Genomic DNA, 20,754 nt, shown 5'->3' with positions numbered 1-20,754 from the left:
GGTGTGCGCGTGCAGTGTGCGTGCGCGCGTACAAAAATCACCATGACACCGCTGCCTGGGGGGACTCCGGGGGTCAACTAAGTTTATTGTTTTAAGTGGTTCAAGTGAACATTGTTGTGTGACCTGTTGTTGTTTTGTGAACATATTTAGTTGGGAGCCTGCGTAGGCGGAGGACGTAGGTTGTGTGTTTTTTGGATGATGATCATGTGGGCTGTGTGTGTGTGTGTGTGTGTGTGTGTGTGTGTGTGTGTGTGTGTGTGTGTGTGTGTGTGTGTGTGTGTGTGTGTGTGTGTGTGTGTGTGTGTGTGTGTGTGTGTGTTTGTTTCCTGGCAGATTGGAGCACCTGTCAGCTGAGTGAGAGAGCGGTGTGTGGGAGTGGGATTAAGACCCGCATGCTGGACTGCGTTCGCAGCGACGGCAAATCTGTGGACCTTCGCTTCTGTGAGGAGGTGGGTCGAGTGTCACGCGCTTATCCACCCTCCCCCCCCCCTCCCCCTCCAAATAAAACATCATTTACAGCTTCATGCAGGAACGGATTAAGACTCAAGGCCAGGATCCCTGAGCCAATTATATTTTAGGGGTCGCTAAAAGATAGACCCCCCCCCCCCCCCCTGCACCCTGACCCTCCCAATGCTACACAGAACAGGCAGTCGGATGAGAGGGTGGGCCTGCAAACCAACACACTGCTGGAGTTGTAAAGGCTTGTGTGGGGTCAATAAAACAGACCTATACAGTACTGTCCTACAGTATACATGATATTTATTTGCTTGTAAAAAATATAAATAAAATATTCTAAAAGACTTGATAGCTGTTAGTCAGATGGCCACATTATGTATTTGACCATTAACCTATTTGAATATATATATTGTTGCCGGCAGGCAGAAACCTCATATCTCCAAAACTCTTACTTTTCGGGAAATGAAAATAAAAAAATCTGTGTTCCGATGGATCCGATGTAGTTTTTATTTAGTCACAAGTTCTTGTTAATACTTCATTGGCTCAATATTTATAAAACCCACTGACATCACTTAATCACTTTCACTTTCAATGCTTTTCCAAAATAGCAAAAAATATCAGATCTACAAGCTCACGTCGGCTATTTTTTGCTACTTTTGTGTGACACTGTAGTATGAAGAAGTAAGGAGTTGATTTGCAGGAAGAAAAAACAACAGCTGAAAGATGGAGAAGGTTTCTGCCCGACAACAACAATATATTTAATTGAAGTAAATAGTGGAAGGGGCTTGTGGCACAGACAGGGCCCCCAGGGGCCCCCCTGTATACTAAAGGGTCCCTGAGCACTGACCCCCCCATTGGCCCCTGGACCATAATGTAGGCTTAATGTAGTAGATATGCCTCTCCTCTCAAACCTTTGATTGAGTCACTGATTGATTGAATACTTTAACCCATTAAGACCTGGAACGCATCTGTGTAATATTTTGATTTGAGCTAAAAAGCATTATTTTACACTTACTGTAGGCTATTAAAAAATAGCAGATCTACAAGCTCATAGTGCGGCACCGAGTGCCGCACTATGAGCTTGTAGATCTGCTATTTTCGAAAAATCGAGCAAATGTGTGCAAATTAATATATTTATATTATTTTAAAACATTTTTAACCCAAAACTTTGCCCCTGGGGGGTCCCTGGAACAACGTATTTTAAGATGGCGGTCGGCGACCAAATACATATACACAATTTTGGGGTCCTTGACATGAAAGAGTTTGAGAACCACTGATATAGAAACATAGGTTTTTCAGAAAACTGTTAGTAGTAACAGTCAAAGGTTATGCTAATAGGATAACACAACAAACTTGTTTCCATGGTGGTCCATTGTACTCAATTCATCAGTAAGACATACAATACAATACATGATCTGTGCTGTTGTTTGTTTTGTTTTTTTTACAGCTTGGTCTGGAGAGGAAGTGGCAGATGAACGCTTCCTGTGTGGTGGAATGCCCCGTCAACTGCCAGCTCTCTGATTGGTCCACGTGGTCAGACTGTACCCACGCATGTGGTCTGGCCGGTACGTTGCCCTCACTGACCGCCATTTTGAAACTAGTAGGGTTGGGATCCGGAACCGGAGGAAACGGATCCAACGTTGAGGATCCGGAATCGGTTCCATCACATTTAGGAATAGGGGTGGGACGATATATCGATATCGCAATATATCGCGATACTTACTCCCACGATAAATAATCGATATACTGCCGGAAAAAAACGATATTTTTTTGTTTGTTTGTGATACGTTGTTTTTTCCGACTGTATTTGTGTGATGATTTTGAACAGTTTGGTGCTATTTTATGTGTTTATGAATTGAATACAAGGACTATCGTGATATATCGTTGGTGAAATGTCATGCAATATATCGTGATATCGCAATATATCGAATATCGTGATATTATTGTTATCAAGGGCCTAATATCATCACAGATATCGTAATGTGAGATACCCATATCGTCCCACCCCTATTTAGGAACCGTTTCCGGAACCGGTTTTTCGTCACACTGTCAGCTGGTAGAAGGACTTCATGCCTGATATACCATTACAATACCAGGGGGTTCTCAAACGTTTTAATTTCAAAGACCACCATAACTCTGAGAGTTTACACATGGAACCGTTAAGAGGGAACCATTTTGTACTCTTAGAGTTACAGACCTGTAAGGGTTCATTTCGAACCCTGTAGGAATCGTGAAACCGATAAAGGGATAGTTCACCCCCAAAATGACTTTTTTTCTATCAATTACACATCCCATGAAACCTTGAATTCATGGAGGTTATTTTCTTTTTTTGTCGCATTCCTAAGCCAATAATTTGATGACCGGAGACTCAATGGAGACCCTAAAGGCTGCGTACGTAATATGTTGTACTGTGTGAGTCACACCTTCCAGGCGCTGCAGAATGCGCAGCATGCATGGCTCCACAAGCCTCCCTGATGCAGCTAAACAGAAAGAAATGCAGCCTTTCTTTCTTTTCCAGCCAGAAGTTGATCGGCCAAACCAGAAATATCACCGGCTGCATGACGTGAGAAAAAAAAAGAGAAGTGTTTCTAGCCCTAAACCAACTCTAGAAGGAGGATAATGATGACCTGCCGTGTAATTCCATAGCATCAGATCATTGATCGGTGCTCCATTATGACGGTCTGCTCTGAGCCTGGGGGGAGATGGGTGATCCATTATGACTGTCTGGCTCTCTGCTCTCCAAGAGTCCTTGAGATGAAGCCAGGAGGCAGAGCTTAATAACAACCCACATATCCTCTCTGTCAGGTGGAAACCTTGTATGTCCAAAACTGTTCCTTTTCAGGAAATAGAACAAAATAAATGGCCTGTATTCCGATTGATCCAATGTAGTCATGATCTAGTCACTGTTGTTAAAGGGCTAGACCACTTTGGTAGAGGTCTGGGTTGTGTAGTTACCTTGCCATGATGTAACTCCAAAGGTGGACAAGAAATCATTGCTCCATTGATTAGAAATGTATAATTCAAAATAGTCTCCTCATTGACTTACATTGTACGCTGAAACAACTCTAAAAGTCACTCTTTTAGCACAAAAACGAACGCAAACAAAATTGATTCAGACAACATAGAGCATCCCCAAACCCAGTAGAGTTTTTTGTTTTGTTTATAAAAATGTCAACTTCCTGTTGATTTTACTACTGAAGATCCGGATCCACGGATCTAGTCCGGGTTCTCTTCCTAATAAAAATGGCAAATATTTGTATATGTATATATATGTGGGTTTGGTGATTGTGGGTTCTATATTGTCTGAATCAACTTTGTTAGTTTTCGCTGTGTTTAACTCTGTGTGACACTGCAGTACGACACAGTAGGGCAATAATTTACAAAAAAAACAAAAACATTTGAGATCATGGAGATACAAGGTTTCTGCGTGAAACAGCAGCGATATGAAACCCATACAGAATAGGTATTGTGGTAAAACCCTGATCTGTCCCCAGGCAGCCAGGATGGTGGGATACAGTGGCAGAAAGTAACTAAGTACATTTGCTCAAGTACAAATCATCAATATATTATTTTGACTCGCAACAGAGTGCTTTTGTATTGTGGTATTGATACTTTTACTTAAGTAAAAAAGACTTCTGAGCACTCATTCCGCCATGGATTATGGTAGAACCCTAATCTGCCCCCAGGCGGGGAGGATATCTATTTTCCTCCCAGGATGGTGGGAGAGGAAGGAGAGTAGGTTGGACCTCAGCAGCACAAAGCCTTCCTAGCTTTGCTGCTGCTGTGTTTCATTTTTCTCTCCATCTTAACTGTATAGAGCTGCTGCTTCCCCGGACAAACTCCGGACTCTGGCTCTTATTTTCCTGGTGCTTCGCCCAGGTGGGTGTGGTTTTGAGGTTAGGTTTAGGCATAGTTTGTGTGAGGTTAGGGTTTAGGTTAGGCATAGTTTTGTGAGGTTAGGGTTAGGGTTAAGGTTAGGCATAGTTTCTGTGAGGTTTAGGTTAAGGTTAGACATAGTTTCTGTGAGGTTAGGGTTAAGGTTAGGGCTAGGCATAGTTTGTGTGAGGTTAGGGTTAGGGTTAGGCATAGTTTTTGTGAGGTTTAGGTTAGGGTTAGGCATCGTTTTTGTGAGGTTAGGTTTAAGGTTAGGTTTAGGCATAGTTTTGTGAGGTTTAGGTTAAGGTTAGGCATAGTTTTTGTGAGGTTTAGGTTAGGGTTAGGCATAGTTTTGTGAGGTTTAGGTTAAGGTTAGGAATAGTTTTTGTGAGGTTTAGGCATAGTTTTTGTGAGGTTAGGGTTTAGGTTAGGTTTAGGCATAGTTTTTGTGAGGTTTAGGTTAGGGTTAGGCATAGTTTTTGTGAGGTTTAGGCATAGTTTGTGTGAGGTTAGAGTTTAGGTTAGGTTTAGGCATAGTTTTTGTGAGGTTTAGGTTAGGGTTAGGCATAGTTTTTGTGAGGTTAGGGTTTAGGTTAGGTTTAGGCATAGTTTTGTGAGGTTTAGGTTAAAGTTAGGCATAGTTTTTGTGAGGTTTAGGTTAGGGTTAGTTATAGTTTTTGTAAGGTTTAGGCATAGTTTGTGTGAGGTTAGGGTTTAGGTTAGGTTTAGGCATAGTTTTTGTGAGGTTAGGGGTAAGGTTAGTTATAGTTTTTGTGAGGTTTAGGCATAGTTTGTGTGAGATTAAGGTTAGGGTTAGTTATAGTTTTTGTGAGGTTTAGGCATAGTTTGTGTGAGGTTAGGGTTTAGGTTAGGGTTAGGGTTAGGCACAGTTTTTGTGAGGTTTAGGCATGTAATCACGCCCACCTGGGCAAAACACCAAAGAATTTAGGCAGTCCCGGATTGATTGAGGCAAGTCTCCAGCCTGTGTTCATAGATAATTGTAACAGTGTGTGTGTGTGTGTGTGTGTGTACAACAGTATGTTCTCCAGCCAATCTCTGAGCATGACAGCTGGCATAGGCTTCCCTGGCACACCCACCGTTCCCTGGCCCACCCACCCTTCCCTGGCACACCCACCCTTCCCCTTCCCCATGTGCATGTGGAATTTGTCTGAGGATTTAAACCTCTCCATGGGGGAGGCAGCCTTGGCAAAAACAACACTTCCATGGATGGATTTCATTGATGTTATCCGTTATGCCTGCAGTGTGTGTGTGTGTGTGTGTGTGTGTGTGTGTGTGCGTGCGTGTGTGTGTTTGTGTGTACGCGCGCGCAGCCTAGTTGCCAGAGAAAACGTTGTCACAGTATGTTTTGCAGAAACGCACTGTGATAACATTGTCTATCCCAAAAATGTTGCATGTGAACAAGGTCCGCAGGTGAGAACCATTGCATAGCCTACTAACAAACCCTAAACCTAACCCCTAAACCTATGACCCCTAAACCTAACCATAAACCTAAACGTTGAAATGCAACGTACCTAAAAACGTAACGTTTTTGTGGTCCAGAAACGTTGCCATTGAACGTGTCTGGAAAAAAAACGTTCAATGACAACGTTTCCTCTGGCGTGTGTGTGCTGGGAATTTGGCGTGGCATCCTTGAATGAATATTAACAGACTACTAGACGTGCGTATACACTCCGTTACCTGGTGTATAATCGTTGTTTTCTGGCGACCGTTCGGTCGGGCGGGCAGCGCCTGAGTCATGCCCCCCCCCCTCCCCCGCGGGGCCACACAGACCGGCTGACACGCAGACATTCTGTTAATGAATAGACAGATAAAACAAAAGACCGACTCGACGGAGAGAAACTTCTGCTTGGAATAGGATGGAGCTAATGGTCTGTGTGTGAGATGGCGCTGACCTTTTTAACAAAATGACTCAAGTGTGTCAAGCGGTTTGGGCAGAGGCCAGCGTATGAGACATTAAATGAATGACATGAATGGAACGTTCTGCCCTTTAGGTCCATTCTCTCACATGACTGGACACACGGAGAGGAAATAAAGGGCTGGAATCACACACAGACGTGGCTCTCTATGAATATGAAATGCACACGAGTCAAGATTCCTTTTGAGGGCATCATGCATGCATGGCTGGAGTTCCAAGTCTCAATTAATACATTGAGACCGGGAACGCATAAAATGTTTTGATTTCTTTGGCTTTTCAAAAATAGCAGATCTACAAGCTCATAGCGCGGCACAGAGTGCCGCGCTATGAGCTTGTAGATCTGCTATTTTTGAAAAAGCACCGTGAAAATATATGCAAATCTTTGAATACATATATTTTTATAGCAAACATTTGTAACTCAAATCTTTGCTTCAAAATCCTCATCCACATGTTGCTATAATAATATCAGTGGTCCTCAAACTTCAAGGACTCCAAAATGATATGTATTTGTTCGCGGACCCCCCCATCTCAAAATGTTTTGTTCCAGGGACCCCCAGAAGCAAAGATTTGAGTAAAAAATATATTCAAATATGTGCACACATTTTCATGATTTTTTTAAAACTAGCATATCTACAGTACAAGCTCATGAGCTTGTAGATCTGCTATTTTTTGATTAGCCAAATAAATCTTAAAATGACCCAGACGCGTTCCCGGTCTTAATGGGCTAACGCAGAAACATTTCCGCTGAAATGCGCTGCACACACAGTGTTTGATGTTCTTTTTTTTTTTTACTGTCTATGAATCGTTTAGTAAAAGCGTCACAACGGTGGAATATAACGTTTTAATTTGGGCGAGGTAAAGGAGGAGTGTGGCAGGCAGAACGTCCTCCTAGGAGACAGACACTAATTAGTTCCCTTTCGACTCATATCCCTTGGGGCCGGTGTGTTAAATTACCGGGTGATTCTGGGTAAAAAAGCAATCCTTCCTCCCCCCCCCCCCCCCTCGACAAGCGACAATCTCCCTCGTTTTAATTTTTTAAAACAACAAAGATTCCATACATTATTCAGAAACAGCCCACGGCGGGCTATAGTCGACGAGGAAGTTTCCAAAACGGCGGTGATGGGTGCGGTTTAGATGAAGTCATTTGAGGAGAGAGAGGAACAATGCAGCAGATCGTATTAACCCATTAAGAACGGGGAAACGTCTGTCATTTTTTGTTTATTTGGCTATTCAAAAATAGCAGATATACAAGCTCATAGCGCGGCACCGAGTGCCGCGCTATGAGCTTGTAGATCTGCAATTTATTTTTTTAATCTTGAAAATGTGTGAAAATCTTTGAATATATATATTTTTAAAGCTGACATTTTTAACACAAAGGGCTTCTGGGGGATTCTACAAATGTCTTCTAATCATTTTTATTTTTTTTAAACTTATGTTTCTATAATTTCAGTTGTTCTCAAACTGTTTCATGTCAAGGACTCCCAAAATGATGTATACAGTATGGCCGCAGACCCCCATCTCAAAATATGTTGCTCCAGGGACCCCCAGAAGCAAAGATCGGAATAAAAAATGTTTGCTCTAAAACATACATTCAACGATTTGCACACATTTTAAGGTTTTTTTCACCCAAAATAGCAGATCTACAAGCTCATAGCGTGGCACTCGGTGCCGCGCTATGAGCTTGTATATCTGTTATTTTTGAATAGCCAAAAAAATCTTAAGATGACACAGATGCGTTCCCGGTCTAAATGGATTAAATTCAGATCAGACGGCCGGCTTCATTCCTGCTAAACCAGGTTACCTTGAAGTATTAGAGGAACCTGATCTGGATGAATTGCTACCAAGGCCCCTCCGTGAGCCACTTTGGTGTAGATTCAGGATGAATCATACAGTGAGGGAGTCCACAGCATCATTTTAGGAAGATTCATGTGTTATATAATACCCCTCCGCCCACCATTTGTAGGAAGAAACAGCGGTTTTCACAGCTAAAAAAACGATACCTTGATTCTATCACAAGTCGACTCGATGTGACTATTTTCCTCATTTAAAAGCAATCCAGCAGGCTCTTAACGCTACTCTCTGCGGCTTAATTGTATTGAATAAAACATTATACTTGCAGTGAAGGGGAGAACGGGGTAAGATGAGACACTTTTCACTCAAGTTGTCCTGGAAGCAAGAACAATTTTGATAGCAGTAAAATCGAAACATCTACCTTTATTTCAGGATGTCTTTTTTTTCAATTGAAATTATGAGGAAGCATCTATGACAAAGGGCCATAAAGATATGACCTATTAAAAAACAAGTTTATACAGGGTACTTGCACATTTCTAAAGTGACAAGTGAAGGACTTTTAAGACCTTTTTAAATAACTCTGACATGATGTATTTTTTTTACTAATAAGACCTTTATTACGTCAAAAGTAACCAACAAACTACACTATGAAAACATGGCCAAACATGGTCAAATATTACCTAAGAGGCAAACATTTTGAAAAGCTCACAACGCCTCACATTGCGAGGCGTTGTGAGCTTGTAGATCGGCTATTTTCACAATATTTATCTGTTTATTGTTTTTAGATCCCCAATATCCAGAATGACTATTCTTCCTGGGGTCAAACAGTACCTTTAAAAACAAATACAGTGCAATTAAAAAATATAATTGACACGCAAAAATAAAATAACAATTACAGAACCAATAAAATTCCCATGGTGGACTATGCATGGCAGGGGCATCCTTCATCCCTGAGCCAGGCCTCAACCTGACCGCATACCAACATCTGTGGAACTGAATGCCTCAACTCCTGCAATTCAAAGTGCTTGTCAGTAGGGGTGGGACGATATATCGATATATCGCGATACTTTCTCCCGCGATAAATAATCGATATGTTGCCGAAAAATATCGATATAAAAAAAATTTGTTTTAATGTTTGTGATACGTGGTTTTTCCTACTCTGTGTTTGTGTAATGATGATTTTGAACCGTTTGGTGCTATTTTATGTGTTTATGAATTGAATACAAGGACTATCGTGATATATCGTTGGTGAATTTTCATGCAATATATCGTGATATCGCAATATATCGAACATCGTCGAATATCGTGATATATATTGTTATCGTGGGCCTAATATCGTGATATATATCGTATCGTGAGGTACCCATATCGTCCCACCCCTACTTGTCAGTGTGGGGGGGGTCCCCAGTTCAAATATGATTCCTTTTGGAGGGTCGCTGCCTGAAAAGTTTGGGAACCCTTGGAGTATGGAGAGGTGAGTTTTAAGCTCATGATGGAAGATCTGGAGTCAGTCTGCAGTTCTGACTGCAATGGGGAATGTATTCCACAGTTTAGGAGACAATGTCCTCTGTTGATGTCCATCATCAGTCACTCATTGTCTCCATGGTGTGTCTTCATCATGTCTCTCTCTGTCCTGTCCAGGCAAGCTGTGGCGCCGGAGGTTGGTGGTCCAGGCCCCCCAGGGGGACGGCAGGCCGTGCCCCTCCCAGATGGAGCAGTGGAAACCCTGTCCCGTCAAACCCTGCTACCGATGGCGCTACGAGGCCTGGTCCCTGTGCCGCTCCGAGGTGAGTCCCAAGTCCAACGCTATAGCCTGGCTTCAGACCAGTGACTTTAAACCTAATTGTTTCATTCCAAGGACCCCCCAGTTTGACATGCATGGGCGTAAAACATTTACCCTCACAGGGTCTTTTGGAGTTAACCCATTAAGACCGGGAAAGCATCTGTGTCATTTTTAGATCTCTTTGGCTCTATGAGCTTGTAGATATTTTTGAAAATATTGAACATTTTTTGGTTGAAAAAACGTATGTTGCTATATATCAGTGGTGCTCAAACTTTTTCATGTCAAGGACCCCCATCTAAAAATATGTTGTTCCGGGGACCCCCCCCCAGAAGCAAAGATTTGAGTTAAAGATGTCCGCTTGAAAAAATATATATATATTCAAAGATTTGCAAAAAAAAATCACAATTAAAAAAAAAAAATCACAATAAAAAAAAAAAAATCTACATCCATTGTATATCTGCTATTTTTGAATAGCCAACAACATCTAAAAAATTACACGGATGCTTTCCCTGTCCTTATGGATTAAATAACCAGTGTAGCAGATTGTTCCAGTATAGTTTATCAGCCCCTCACTGACGTGGTCTTTCACAGTTCACTCCAGGTTCTCCTCGTCTCTTCCTCACTTTATCTCCCTGTCAGACGATCTGCATCCCTTTGAGGGGCTTAAGTTAAATCCAACATCTCTCCCTCCACCTCTCTCACACGCTTTCTCTCTCTTGCTCTCTCTCCCTATCTTTGTCTGTCTCTTTCTCTCACACACTTTCTCTCTTGCTGCCTCACTCCCCCCCCAGAATGCACCGGTGCATTTCCTGACACGGTGCTAAACTTCTGGGAATGTTGACACCTTTGTTCTCTGCATTCTGCTTCCTTCTTCACTCTGTTCTCTGACAGCATACGTATACGCGCACGCACGCACACGCACACACACACACACACACACACACACACACACACACACACACACACACACACACACACACACACACACCATGGCCGTAGGAGACGGGGGGGACGCGTGGGCCGCGAACCGGTATTTGGGCCGCGAGGCCACGGGGAAAAAGAGGAGGAAAAAAAAGCCTCAAATAAGGCCGGCACTAGGACCCCGCGGCCGCTGCCTGGAAGGGAGGGCTGCTGGCTGCTTGCTGCTGGCTGCCGTGAGCTGCTGTGAGCTGCTTGAAGGTGGAAGAGCGGCACAATCACATTTATTAAGAGTTATAAAAAGAAATAACCGCAAATAACCACCCAAAACTCGGAAATATCCGCCCAGAACCGCAAAAAAATCGTGCGCGCGAGGATGGGGGTGCGCGCGCACGCGACTTCGTGGGCCGGTACAAATATGTCCCCCCCAACTGGGAATGGCTTCCGACGGCACTGACACACACACACACACACACACACACACACACACACACACACACACACACACACACACACACACACACACACACACACACACACACACACACACACACACACACACACCTGCTTATCAGCAGTCTGACAAACAAAAGCAGCCAAACGGAAGACAAATTGGGTTAGAGGTCCTGACAGGATGAACCCAGGTCCTGACAGGACGTCCCAGGCCCTTCACTATACGTACAGAGTAGGAACAACAACAAAAAAAAGTGGGGGGTCGTCTGTCTAAGGGAGAAGTGATAATTACCCCCCTGTTCTGAAAGGTGCATTATTATCAGGGCTGTTTTAAAGGAAGTCAGTGAACCACATGTTTTAAGGGATGGGGTCAAGGCACTCCACACTTGGGTGCTGTAGAAGGAGAATTTACCCACGTTTGTTTCACAGGTGGGTGCTCCCTCTAGTAATAAGGAGATAGTGCAGTCTATCTCCTTATTTCAAACGTGTAAGCTTTTTCGGAAATTAATGCCCTACTACTTCATTGTACAAGAGTGTCGCCCAAAAGTAGTGAAAACAGCCGATTTCCATATTTCAGCTTTTATGTTGTTTTTTTTTTTGTCATGCAAGAGTGTCACATTGTTAACACATCGGGTGCCGATCACGGTCTGGACCGTGTTTTCACATAGTAGCGCTCTGGTGCCGTTCACGGTCTGAACCGTGTTTTCAGTCTTTTTGTTTTTTTCGTTTTTCTCCACACGGGCGGAGCTAGAGCAGCTCTGGGAGTACCCATTGTGATCCTAAGAAGGATAGGCCAAATGGATCACCGGAAACAAAAACATGGCTTCCATCCGCTTCCTGTCTATTTCCTTCTTTAAAACGCCTATATCTCCGAATCTGTTTCCGGTGTGGAAAACCGCTCATGCGCGATGCGCGATCCGTCCCGGTTGTAACTTGCGAGTGAAATGTTATGGTTCCAGGCTGTAGCCAGGGTCCTCGCGCTACATGAATGGATGCTTTTTTTTACGTGGATTTGCTGGTCGTGGAGTCTAGAGCTTTAAACAGCAAAGCGCAATCAATGGGGAGAATGCTGGCACCCACGGGAAGTTGTTATGAAAAAATGCTGGCACCCGATGTGTTAAGTATCAGCAGGTTTTTTTTATAAATATTGAACCAATGAAAAGTATTAACAAGACTTTGTGACTAAATATTTACTACATTGTATCCATTGGAACACAGCTTTACCATTTTGTGAAAAGCAACAGTTTTGGACACAATGTTTTGGGCCTGACAGCTAGGTGTGTCGTCTTGTCTCTCTCCTCCAGGGGGCGCGCTGCGGCGAGGGCCTGCGTTACCGCAACGTGTCGTGCTTCGTGTCGGACGGCTCGGGGGCGGGGAAGGGGGCGGGGCAGTCGAGCCTGGTGGAGGAGGAGCTATGTGGAGACCTGGAGCCCTCTGTGGACGGAGACAAGAACATCGTCCTGGAGGAGACGTGCACCGTGCCCTGTCCAGGTACGCGCGCACGCACGCACGCACATACATACACACACACACAGTGGTGTAAAGTAACTAAGTACATTGACTCAAGTACTGTACTTAAGTACAATGTTGAGGTATTTTTACTTTACTGGAGTATTTCCAATTTTCAGTACTTTTACTTCTACTCCACTAAATCTCAGAGGCAAATATTGTACTTTTACTCCACTATAATTATTTGAAAGGTTTAGTTACTCGTTAGTTTTTGTATATTTTGATTACTATTACAAAACATACATTAACACATTGAATGCCAATCGCGTAGATCTACGCGAACCTATTTAAAGCCGCAGCGTGCCAGTCGCGTAGATCTACGCGAACCGCCGATTCCCATTGATTTTGCCCCAGGTGCACTTTCCGAATTTTTTTTATCCATTTCCGTTTCCGGTTTCCGGTCGGAAACAATATTCGGGTTCCGTTTTTTTCGATCGTATCCGCTTCCTGTCTGGGATCCTGTTTAAAACTCGATTTTCTCGGTTGTTGTTTTTCTCCTCGCTGATCACTGTTTATGGTTGATCGGCTGTATCTTCAAGATGGCGGCACGGATTTGGAAACTATTTTCGCTGGCCGTTTCTCACGGATCCGCCGTGTGTTTAGAACCAAATGAACGCGCACTTTTAACTTATTTAGCGAGGTCTGTGGCGACATGAAAAAAACAAAAAAACAACAATAAAACGCTGGCACTGGTGAGTACATTATGAGATTAAACTCTGGCATGGAATGTGTTAACCTCTTCGGCTAGATCTGCTATTTTCAAATAGCCGAAGTATAAATATTTATACTTCGGCTATTTGAAAATAGCAGATCTACAACCTCACAGCGCGTCGCGATGCGACGCGTTGTGAGGTTGTAGATCTGCTATTTTCAAAAGATTTCTATACATTTTGAACACTTGAAATGGGACATTTCTGCATAATGAGTACTTTTACTTTTGGCACTTTAAGTACATATGGATGCCAATAATTATATACTTTTATCTTCTTCTTCTTTTTTAATATTAATTTATTTTATATTAGATTTTATATCTACATTTATTTAACAAATTAGGGGCCAAATACAGTAAATGTTTTTACACTTAAGGGCAAGGCCCAATAGATCTACAAATTGCTACAAAACCTTTTCATTTTGGACATAACAATAAGTTGGAACGGGTATATTTAGGTCTGATAATGATGTACCGTGCATGTTCAAATCATGTATACTTAACAATCATGTATTATTATTTCCGACCATTTTCCTATAAGCATACATGCATTGTTTGTATTTATTAAAATAAAAAACAGCCAATGTAACATGGTGGTGCTCACAAGGTTTAGGAGCCCTCTGGACCCTGTGTCCATGCCAGGGTCAGCAGGAACTCTTGTCAGTGAACTCTGGTCCTTTGGTACTGATAGTAACTGAGACTGGCTTCCTGCACCAGGGGGTCACAACCTTTGTTCAGCTTTACACCACTAGCATATTCTAACATTCCTCAAGGACCGCCCACTTCCTCACAACCATATACTGTGATGTAAAGTAATTAAGTACTGTACTTCTAGTACCTCAAAAGTACTTTTATTAGTATTTCCAATTTTCAGTACTTTTACTTCTACTCCGCTACATCTCAGAGGCAAATATTGTACTCTTGCTCCACTACAATTATTTGAAAACTTTAGTTACTAGTTACCACTTCAGCCCTATATACATTTCGGCCATTTGAAAATAGTAGATCTACAAGCTCACAATGAGTCACAATGTGACGCATTGTGAGCTTATAGATCTGCTATTTTCAAAAGATTTTTGGGCGGTGAAACCGCCCCTATATGTGAGGTTTGTAAATTGCACCCCCCCGACCCTGCGCTGTGATTGGCCACCAGTGTACCCCCCTAACCCTGCACCGTGATTGGCCAATCACAGTCTATTCAGGACTGTGATTGGCTAGTGAAACATGACACATGTGCATAGCCCTATAAATAGGACTATGCACTTAAAAAAAACACATTTATGTTTTTTTTAAAGTTAGGGGTGTACAATGGTTGGTCCACAATATTACTTTTCTTTAAGTGAACTTCCATCACTGTGATGACCACTGTGACCACACCGCCCACTTCACACTGGGTGTGATTTTTTATAAATGTTATTGCATAATGAGTACTTTCTACTGTTGGTACTTTAAGTACATTTTGATCCCGTAGTAACTTTTGAATCCCGAACTTTGACTTGTATCAGAGTATTTCTACATTGCAGTATTGATACTTTTACTAAAGTAAAACATGCGAGTACTTTTTCCACCACTAGCACATGTCCAACATTCCTCAAGGACCGCCCACTCCCCCACAACAATATACTGTATGCAGTATTTTAACAAACAAACAAACAAAAACAGAAAAGCTATGGAGGGCTCAGAAGTCCAGTGTGATGAAGATGCTCTCTGGTCAGGAACCCAACAGCACCACAAAAGAACAAAAAACAAATCCAAGGCTTCCCTTCAGGCAAGAAAGTTTAAAAAGCCTTTTTACTGTGGTGTCTCTTTTATATTGTAAATTCAAACAACCCACGCTTAGCACATTACTAAACAACACCCTGGAGAAAGCTGTTGTGCCGCCATGCGTGGGTTAACCCTCCTTTTATCATGTATTTAAAACCTTTCCAATATGTAATAGCCAATCAATACAATGCTTTTTAAACTTTCTCACCAGATGAATGCCATGGATTTATTTCTTTTTTACATATTTAATGAAATAAAATAAAAATAGACAATCTACAAGCTCACAATGCGTCACTCTGCGTCACGTCGTAAGCTTACTATTTGATCTTGTAGATTTAGATTTACGGTGCGTGACACCGCACTGCATGAAGTATATCAAGCCTTTTATATATCAAGTTTTTGTCACATTATTCCTAAGCGGACCGGCAGCGGTTCCAGTAGAAGACAACGGAACTGCTGCCTACCGCTGGTCATCAAATTATTGGCTTAGGATATAAAAATATGTTTTTTGGGGAGAACTATCCCTTTAACAATCATTATTTAACAACAACACCCCCCCCCCCCCCCCAACACACACTATTAGTTCAAAATGTTTATTAAATTTGATGGTAGTTATGCAATATTATTTAATCATATAAACACATTTTGATAAATGTAATAAAGGTACAATATTTCAATGCATAACCAGTGGTCCATGGATAACCAGTGGTCCATGGATAACCAGTGGTCCATGGATAACCAGTGGTCCATGGATAGCCAGTGGTCCATGGATAACCAGTGGTCCATGGATAGCCAGTGGTCCATGGATAGCCAGTGGTCCATGTATAACCAGTGGTCCATGTATAACCAGTGGTCCATGTATAACCAGTGGTCCATGTATAACCAGTGGTCCATGGATAGCCAGTGGTCCATGTATAACCAGTGGTCCATGGATAGCCAGTGGTCCATGTATAACCAGTGGTCCATGTATAACCAGTGGTCCATTTATAACCAGTGGTCCATGGATAGCCAGTGGTCCATGTATAACCAGTGGTCCATGGATAGCCAGTGGTCCATGGATAGCCAGTGGTCCATGGATAGCCAGTGGTCCATGGATAGCCAGTGGTCCATGGATAGCCAGTGGTCCATGGATAACCAGTGGTCCATGGATAGCCAGTGGTCCATGGATAGCCAGTGGTCCATGGATAGCCAGTGGTCCATGGATAGCCAGTGGTCCATGGATAGCCAGTGGTCCATGGATAGCCAGTGGTCCATGGATAACCAGTGGTCCATGGATAGCCAGTGGTCCATGGATAGCCAGTGGTCCATGGATAGCCAGTGGTCCACTGGTTGACAAACCCTCTCTGCAGCGTGTAAAATGACCGTGGAACTGTATGTTCCACGGTACATGTGACTTCCATTCTGCTGCACTTTGGCTCAACCCTACCTGCTAAAAAACATCCAGAGATAATACTATAATATGATATTGACATTTACTGTAGATACAGTGTATGTCCAATGTAGTGCTGTGGGTTAGCTCTGATTACTGCTATATATATATATATATATAAATCTATTATACGGCAATAATATTGACTTGTTTCTTTGTGAGGAGGTGACCCCATTGGGCGAGGGAGAAGGTCATTACACTGTGAATTCACCTGAGTTGTAAATCTAAGTGAGATCTGAAAACCCCCAGGTCTTTACAGCACTGCTTCTCAAAGTGGATCTACAAGCCCTTCAAACGCACTGCATCGTGATTCGTGACACATTGCGAGCTTGTGGATCGTCTTTCTTGTGACGCTGTAGTATGATCAAGTAGGACGTTAATTTGCGGAAAGAAAGCGTGGAGATAAATAGGTTTCTGCCCGACAGCAACGATGTGCAATAGAGCTACAGAAAGATTTATTTTCTCACCTCTGCCACCTTTTTATCAGCCTTCCTTTCACTTGAGCACCAGCACCAGCACCAGCACCAGCACCAGCACCAGCACCAGCACCAGCAGCAGCAGCAGCATGATGGGATCATGTGTGAAAAGTGTTGCTGTGTGCTGTGTTTGCCTCCCGCTCTGCTCTGACACACTAGGTCTATTCTGCTGTGTCTCTCTCATATTCCTGATTGTCAGCTTGAGGTTTTATAGGATTGTGAGCCTGATGATTAATTAATGTGTGAGATGTGTTCACATCCAGCCGACCCACAGTCATCCATCTGACCCATTTAATACAGGAGAACAGTCCTGCTGCGGGCAAACACACAGTCATGGAAACATAGAGAGGGAAATCATTTGAGGAGGAGGTTTTAAAAAATAAATAATTGTGACCTTTCTGAGGATAACGGTAGCTTCTCCAGTGGTAGAAAAAGCAATCACATGTTTTACTTAAGTAAAAGTATCTGCAATGTAAAAATACTCTGTTACCGTAAAAGTCCGGAATTCTAAATTTACTTGAGTGAAAGTACAAAAGTATTGCTATCAAAATGTACTTAAAGTAAAAAGGTAAAAATACTCATTATGCAGAATGTTTCACAAGTTTTCAAATGTAAAGAGCGTTTAAAAATCTTTTGAAAATAGCAGATCTAAAAGCTCACAATGCATCGCGATGCGATGCATTGTGAGCTTGTAGATCTGCTATTCCTGTAATAATAAGCTAAATCTATAAAGTAACTAGAAACTAAAGTTGTCAAACAATTGTACTGGAGTAAAAGTACAATATTTGGATTGTATCTGTTACAAAAATGGATTGTAATAATTGGTATATTGTGTGTGTGTGTGTGTGTGCGCGTGCGTGTGCGTGTGCGTGTGCGTGTGCGTGTGTGTGTGTGTGTGTTGTGTATAGGCGAGTGCTATCTGACGGACTGGACGGGATGGAGCCCCTGCCAGCTGAGCTGTGTCGGGGGGGATGACCTCGGGTTCGGGTCGGTCCAGGTCCGGTCCAGAGCCGTGGTGGCCCAGGACCCTGAGAACCTCCTTCTGTGTCCGGAGCAGGAGTGGGAGGCCAGACCCTGTACAGGTCTGTCTGACACACACCGAGGGACACATTTTCAATGTCACATCCATTGTGTCGCTGCTGGGCATTAAGGTGGCATTCAGGTGGCGCAGGGGTGAAATACCTCCTCACCTAATTTAGGGGTTATTCATTTAATTAACACATTGACTGCCAGAGTTAAAACATCGTCTATGGTCCCCTTGCCAGTGAACACAGCGATTTGACTGTACCTTTGAAAAATCATGGAATATTCTCCACCTTCCTACCTCTGTGAATGCCTAGAGAGATATGTTCCAAACCGGCCCCTCAGGTCTTCAAGTGCTGACCTGCTCGAGGTGCCTACAATGACATATAAAAAATATGGTGAAGCAGCATTCTGCTTCTACGGACCGACAGCGTGGAATAGACTCCCATTACACCTAAGACAGGCAGCCTCTGTCGATAGCTTTATCGTCAGCTTTCTGAGGATTTTAGGCAAGGCAGGTTTATTTGTATAAGGCAATTTAATGTACTTTACACAAAACATCAAGCCGGAACTGACCCAAATGTTATATAGAAAAGAAGCAATTAGGAATGTGAGGATGACAGATCAGGAGACCTGCACCCAGTGGAGAGATTTAAGCTGAACTTTAAGCTGAAATGAATCTATGGCAGCAGCAGCAGCAGTAGCAGTCATGCAGCTGTAAGATATACAGCAGCTGGGTAGATATCACAGTAACAGTACATTTCTATAGCATTCTAATGTAAGATAGCACCATATCACATTACATTTACATTACATTTCTACCAGTGTACTCACAGAAAGCAAATCCTTAATGCGTCTATAAATACACACCACCACCACCACCAGAACATCCATATCTTCACTGTCTGGTGCATGGATGGTGCTTGTATGGTGGTCCCCAGAGGGACCCCTCTGCAGAGGCGTGGACATCTTATATTATTGGCATATTAATGAGGGCTTGATTCCACAGACGTGGCATAATTAATATATCCTGGAATGCTAAATGAGGGCAAAGATAGAGCGAGGTTTGAAGGGTGTTATAAAACTATTTTTAGTTTTGGGGGGTACGTGAAAAAGCAGAGATAGATGTCTGAACTGGGACTTTAAATATACAGTAGAGATACAAGGCACTTGTATCTCTAAATACTGTTATGGAATAAGATACAGGCTAGTGATGTACTTTAGATGTGTGTTTTTATGGTTTGATATTTGGTATCTTTGGTGGTTATCTATGTTTTGTAGTTCATGTGATGTGCTATGTAATGTATTGGTACTATGCAGTGGTGTAAAGTAACTAAGTACATTTACTCAAGGACTTTACTTAGGTAACATGTTGAGGTACTTTTACTTTACTGGAGTACTTCCACTTTTCAATACTTTTACTTCTACTCCACTACATCTCAGAGGCAAATATTGTACTTTTACTCCACTACAATTATTTGAAAACTTTAGTTACTTTGTAGATTTTGATTATCATTACAAAACATACATTAACCACTTCAGCACTATGCATACCTAGGCTATTTGAAAATTAGCCGATCTACAAGCTCACAATGTGTCGCATAGTGATGTGTTGTGAGCTTGTAGATCTGCTATTTTCAATGCATTTTCATACATTTGGAAACATGCAAAATTAGTATTTTTTTATTTCAGGACCTAAGTATGTTTTAATGCTAATACTTGTGTACTTTTACTCAAGCTCATTTTGAATACCGGACTTTTACTTGTAACAAAGTATTCTACTTTGCAATATTGACACTTTTACTAAAGTACACAATGTGAGTACTTTTTCCTGGTACTATGCAATGTATTGGTGCTATATGTAATTTATTGGACTATTTATTAGTATTTTGTGTTGCAGGACCACATTGGAAACAAGTGTTTTATTATGTTTGTATGTGCATATCCTGGGTTTAAGTTACATTGTGTTTACTCGTGTTTCTTTTACCAAAAACAAATCAAATCAAACCAGGGTGCCTGAGAGGCACACAATATATTAGTGTCATATCTCAGATATATCTCACTATAAGCCTTGTAATCCATGTCCATGTGTGGTGTCTCTCCGCAGAAGGCCAGTGTTATGAATACAGATGGATGACAGGGCCATGGAGAGCTGCGTCTCGCCTGGTGTTCTGTCAACGCTCAGACGGACTAAATGTCACAGGTAGGCCTGTCACTATCATTACATCATCGTCTAATCACAATTATTTGAGATGATTGCAATTATTTTATAATTGTCATAATCGTCTCCATGTTGAAAAATCTTGTATTAAAATAGCAGATCTACAAGCTATTTGTAAGCGTGTGTGATAAGAAATGTGAGCTTACAATTATCACAGCAATCATTAATCATATTCAAGGGCTTTTGGAGAGAAATGAGACAGACTCCATAGAGGCCTGCATAGGGGAGGTGTGTGTGTCTGTGTCCAGCTGATGCTGGTTAATGTTACTGTATATACATCAAGGCAATTATGTTTCTGCACTCATTTTCGGTTTCGGACAATAAGTTTCCTTTTGGTCCTAACAAATGCCGCTTATCAATTCATCAAATAATTGATCAATAAGGTTATGAACTATCAATTAATGAACCAA

At 42.2% G+C, this 20,754-nt stretch overlaps 2 protein-coding genes across 2 annotated transcripts in view; one reads left to right on the top strand and one right to left on the bottom strand.

Moving 5' to 3' along the window:
• Positions 1-20,754, bottom strand: part of LOC308094783 (protein NLRC3-like) — a 293,741-nt gene that overhangs the window by 201,967 nt on the left and 71,020 nt on the right. The gene's annotated exons all lie outside the window — the stretch shown is intronic.
• The window catches only part of thsd7aa (thrombospondin, type I, domain containing 7Aa), a gene marked incomplete at both ends in the record, with an annotated part of 158,541 nt that overhangs the window by 111,491 nt on the left and 26,296 nt on the right, over positions 1-20,754 (top strand). Inside the window, 6 exons of the mRNA XM_080441696.1 lie at positions 334-449; positions 1,904-2,021; positions 9,701-9,846; positions 12,518-12,704; positions 18,009-18,182; positions 20,231-20,326. Coding sequence (XP_080297822.1) covers positions 334-449; positions 1,904-2,021; positions 9,701-9,846; positions 12,518-12,704; positions 18,009-18,182; positions 20,231-20,326 — 837 coding nt within the window. The remainder of the gene's footprint in view (positions 1-333; positions 450-1,903; positions 2,022-9,700; positions 9,847-12,517; positions 12,705-18,008; positions 18,183-20,230; positions 20,327-20,754) is intronic.

Source organism: Gymnoscopelus braueri (genome assembly GCF_963280865.1).
Source record: "Gymnoscopelus braueri genome assembly, chromosome: 11".
Classification (NCBI taxonomy): Eukaryota; Metazoa; Chordata; class Actinopteri; order Myctophiformes; family Myctophidae; genus Gymnoscopelus; species Gymnoscopelus braueri.
The sequence above is the reverse complement of the archived record's forward strand: the minus strand, read 5'-3'. Positions and strand labels throughout refer to the sequence as shown.